Genomic DNA, 5,000 nt, shown 5'->3' on the forward strand with positions numbered 1-5,000 from the left:
GTGTGTGTGTGTGTGTGTGTGTGTGTGTGTGTGTGTGTGTGTGTGTGTGTGTGTGTGTGTGTGTGTGTGTGTGCGTGCGTTGGGACACATAAAAAACTGTAACAGTTTGTAGATGAATTGTATGTGTGATATTGTGCTGTGTAACAATCTGACATTATCATAACACACATGTCACAGTCATGCTGTTGTTTTGAATATTAGCACGTCTGTGATTGGCCCATTAACTCGTGAGGATGCAGCGAATCACATGACAGATATTCCAAACTACATCTCAAGCAACATTTCAGACACAACATGGCCGTTCAGTTTTCCACTGTTTTTAATTTCCAATGTGTAACTGCTGTGACAGAATGAGACCAAAGATGATCTAACGCTGATCTAACACTGATCTAACGCCCGCTCTTACTGTCTGTTCGTGAAGAAATGTGTGAATAAAATGATGCTCTTTTCTGAACGCAGTAACTTCCTATTCATGATATTATTTACTGTATGTGAAACAATGATATAAGCATTAAAGACATATTGCAAGTGTGTTTATATGACACATTAAGCGTGTGAGCTGACATGTCTGTCATGACATCACACTGCTCGAATGAACAAGTTAAAACTAGTTTTGTCAATACTTAAATATCCTTTAAATGACATAAACATGATAACATGATATAATGCTGAAAAGATTGTTACCGCTGCTCGTGGTCACCGCTGAACGCCGCCGCCCAAACAATATCCTGCTCTAACACGGTATATTACATGCAGTGGTGATGTCATCCTCACTGTAACACGCTTCTCTTTGTGTGTTGTAGCGGCGCCGAGGTTCACAAAGATTCCCACGGATCATATCGGCGTGTCCGGTGGCGTTGTGTCTTTTGTGTGTCAGGGCGGCGGGCGACCCGAGCCGCTGGTGTTCTGGAATAAGAAGGGCAAGAAAGTGAATTCACAGAGAATTGAGGTGAGAAACTCTGACTTCTTTTATTTAAAACCACTTCTTTTATCAACATTAGGGTAATGTATGTGAATATATAAGGGGAAGGAGTGGGCTAAAGCGCATAACTGGTCATCAGAAGGTTGCTGGTTTGATCCCCACAGGCACCACCATTGTGTCCTTGAGTAAGACACTTAACTCCAGGTTGCTCCGGGGGGATTGTCCCTGTAATAAGTGCACTGTATAATACATTGGTACTCAGAAGGTTGCTGGTTTGATCCCCACAGTCACCACCATTGTGTCCTTGAGTAAGACACTTAACTCCAGGTTGCTCCGGGGGGATTGTCCGTGTAATAAGTGCACTGTATAATACATTGGTACTCATAAGGTTGCTGGTTTGATCCCCACAGTCACCACCATTGTGTCCTTGAGTAAGGCACTTAACTCCAGGTTGCTCCGGGGGGATTGTCCCTGTAATAAGTGCACTGAATAATACATTGGTACTCAGAAGGTTGCTGGTTTGATCCCCACAGTCACCACTATTGTGTCCTTGAGTAAGACACTTAACTCCAGGTTGCTCCGGGGATTGTCCCTGTAATAAGTGCTCTGTAAAATACATTGGTACTCAGAAGGTTGCTGGTTTGATCCCCACAGTCACCACCATTGTGTCCTTGAGTAAGGCACTTAACTCCAGGTTGCTCCGGAGGGATTGTCCAAATGGCAAAACACTAATGAACTAAATCTCTATGTGTGCCTGGGCCTGCTTGGCCGAACGGCAAAACACTAATGAACTAAATCTCTATGTGTGCCTGGGCCTGCTTGGCCAAATGGCAAAAACACTAATGAACTAAATCTCTATGTGTGCCTGGGCCTGCTTGGCCAAATGGCAAAACACTAATGAACTAAATCTCTATGTGTGCCTGGGCCTGCTTGGCCAAACGGCAAAACACTAATGAACTAAATCTCTATGTGTGCCTGGGCCTGCTTGGCCGAACGGCAAAACACTAATGAACTAAATCTCTATGTGTGCCTGGGCCTGCTTGGCCGAACGGCAAAACACTAATGAACTAAATCTCTATGTGTGCCTGGGCCTGCTTGGCCGAATGGCAAAACACTAATGAACTAAATCTCTATGTGTGCCTGGGCCTGCTTGGACGAACGGCAAAACACTAATTAACTAAATCTCTATGTGTGCCTGGGCCTGCTTGGACGAATGGCAAAACACTAATGAACTAAATCTCTATGTGTGCCTGGGCCTGCTTGGACTGAACGGCAAAACACTAATGAACTAAATCTCTATGTGTGCCTGGGCCTGCTTGGACGAATGGCAAAACACTAATGAACTAAATCTCTATGTGTGCCTGGGCCTGCTTGGCTGAATGGTTTAAATGGCTTTGGTGTACTTGAACCAGGAAAACCCAGAGCTTATTGTACTACTGTCTTAGCCGAGCTATATGTTTATTTAAACTAATGACCTAAGATAGCAATGTGTGATTTGGCTATGGGTTAACCTTGATAAAGGCGCCTATGTGTCATTTCCAAAAGCACCACCCCCAGGGGATTGTCCCTGTAATAATTGCTCTGTATAATACATTGGTACTCAGAAGGTTGCTAGTTCGATCCCCACAGTCACCACCATTGTGTCCTTGAGTAAGACACTTAACTCCAGGTTGCTCCGGGGGGATTGTCCCTGTAATAAGTGCTCTGTATAATACATTGGTACTCAGAAGGTTGCTGGTTCGATCCCCACAGTCACCACCATTGTGTCCTTGAGTAAGGCACTTAACTCCAGGTTGTTCCGGGGGGATTGTCCCTGTAATAAGTGCTCTGTAAGTCACTTTGGATAAAAGCATCTGCCAAATGCAGAAATGTAAATGAAATCAGAAGGTTGCTGGTTCGATCCCCACAGCCACCACCATTGTGTCCTTGAGTAAGTCACTTTAGGTAAAAGCATCTGCCAAATGTATAAATGTATATGTGTATTTTAGGTCCCAAATCTGGTCACCATTCCTGAAAGCTGAAATGTGTCATTTCTGCACCACTAAACAAAATTGCTAAAATAATCATTGTTTTTAAACAGCTTTCTGAATACGCTCCTCATCTGCCATTGGTCGAACAAACGGATAGTCCCGTCCCCGGCTCACACCATTGGTCAATGTTCTTGTGTTGGCTGGACGGGTCACTCAAAACAAACAGAGTGCCACAGAGACACGTGTTCACAGTTTTGGGGGAAGTTAATCTAAAAATGTCTTGTGTACAGTTGTTAAGATGGGATAGAAAGTTACACATTTCAGCTGTAGGATTTTAACCACATTTTCACACAATTACTAGTTCATTTAAAGTGGCGCGTGCATTTTATTACTTACACCAGTAACATGCAATCTGTAATCTGTATTCATAATACTTGCAAAAGAATGGTCAAAATGCTGTTTAAAGTAGTTTTAGATGGAGAAGTTTATATTTAGCATCTAAATGAGCGTCATTTCATATTCCATAAATGTTTGATTTTGAACAGGTTAATCTTCACACGCTCTCAGTCGCGGTGATGATTCTCGTCTCAATGACCGCCTGTTGATACTCACTGACGAGTTCTGAGATAATTAAACCATGAATATAACATCCCCGGTCATTAAAGCTAATAGAATATGTTATTTAGCTTCTGTGGTTGTTCATAAGCTGTATTCAGACTGGAGTAGTTCTCAAAATCATGCTTGAGTTCATGTACAGATGGAGTTTCCACAGAACTTGAACTATTAACTGTGTAAAGCATCATTTATACTACAGAAGAAGCCAAACTTTTGAACGCACGATTGCAATTAAAAGACGTTGTGTCTAAACCACACCCACAATTCGTTTCAACCAATCATCAACACTCTTCGACCAGACAAGTTCTCAGAGGTTGAGAATGACAGAGATGTGTGTGAATGAGAGAGATATCACCAAACTAACACACTGGCAAATTAAAAACATCGCTGCATTTCGGCCATTAGGCAGAGCATTGCGACATAAGTTCAGTCATGACAACTCTCAGAGAGATTTAGCATGTTAATGTGGGTATGACATATTGATAGGATATCGGTCTTGGCGGACTAGATCTGCAACGCTGCTGCAGAGCAAGTAAAGAGAGTTGCTAATGCTAAAACATACACAGACATACTGAGTTAAGCATGTGGACATGCTGATGCACAGTTAGAATAACACAAAACATGTTGCATCAAGCATGTATGACATTTAGGTCAATTAGACAAATACAATCCCCCAACAAACTAGAGAAGCTGCACAAACACATGAGACAAAACACAACCCCACAAACAAGCAGATCTACCGCCTGGACTTGTGCACTGCTGCTGCACCGAACAGCCATGTGCACCGAATGTATGCTAGCTAGTTATGCCCGAGCCTGCTTGGCCAAACAGCAAAACGCTAATTAACTAAATCTCTATGTGTGCCTGGGCCTGCTTGGCCGAACGGCAAAACACTAATTAACTAAATCTCTATGTGTGCCTGGGCCTGCTTGGCCGAACGGCAAAACACTAATGAACTAAATCTCTATGTGTGCCTGGGCCTGCTTGGCCGAACGGCAAAACACTAATGAACTAAATCTCTATGTGTGCCTGGGCCTGCTTGGCCAAACGGCAAAACACTAATGAACTAAATCTCTATGTGTGCCTGGGCCTGCTTGGCCAAACGGCAAAACACTAATGAACTAAATCTCTATGTGTGCCTGGGCCTGCTTGGCTGAACGGCAAAACACTAATGAACTAAATCTCTATGTGTGCCTGGGCCTGCTTGGCCGAACGGCAAAACACTAATGAACTAAATCTCTATGTGTGCCTGGGCCTGCTTGGCCGAACGGCAAAACACTAATGAACTAAATCTCTATATGTGCCTGGGCCTGCTTGGACGAATGGCAAAACACTAATGAACTAAATCTCTATGTGTGCCTGGGCCTGCTTGGCCGAACGGCAAAACACTAATGAACTAAATCTCTATGTGTGCCTGGGCCTGCTTGGCCGAACGGCAAAACACTAATTAACTAAATCTCTATGTGTGCCTGGGCCTGCTTGGACGAACGGCA

The 5,000-nt window shown here is 43.5% G+C and overlaps 1 protein-coding gene across 1 annotated transcript in view; it reads left to right on the forward strand.

Moving 5' to 3' along the window:
• LOC127645047 (receptor-type tyrosine-protein phosphatase S-like) overlaps window positions 1-5,000 on the forward strand; it is a 148,327-nt gene that overhangs the window by 37,222 nt on the left and 106,105 nt on the right. Inside the window, 1 exon segment of the mRNA XM_052128563.1 lies at window positions 804-949. Coding sequence (XP_051984523.1) covers window positions 804-949 — 146 coding nt within the window.

The sequence above is a fragment of the Xyrauchen texanus genome, chromosome 6 (genome assembly GCF_025860055.1).
Source record: "Xyrauchen texanus isolate HMW12.3.18 chromosome 6, RBS_HiC_50CHRs, whole genome shotgun sequence".
NCBI classification, from domain to species: Eukaryota; Metazoa; Chordata; class Actinopteri; order Cypriniformes; family Catostomidae; genus Xyrauchen; species Xyrauchen texanus.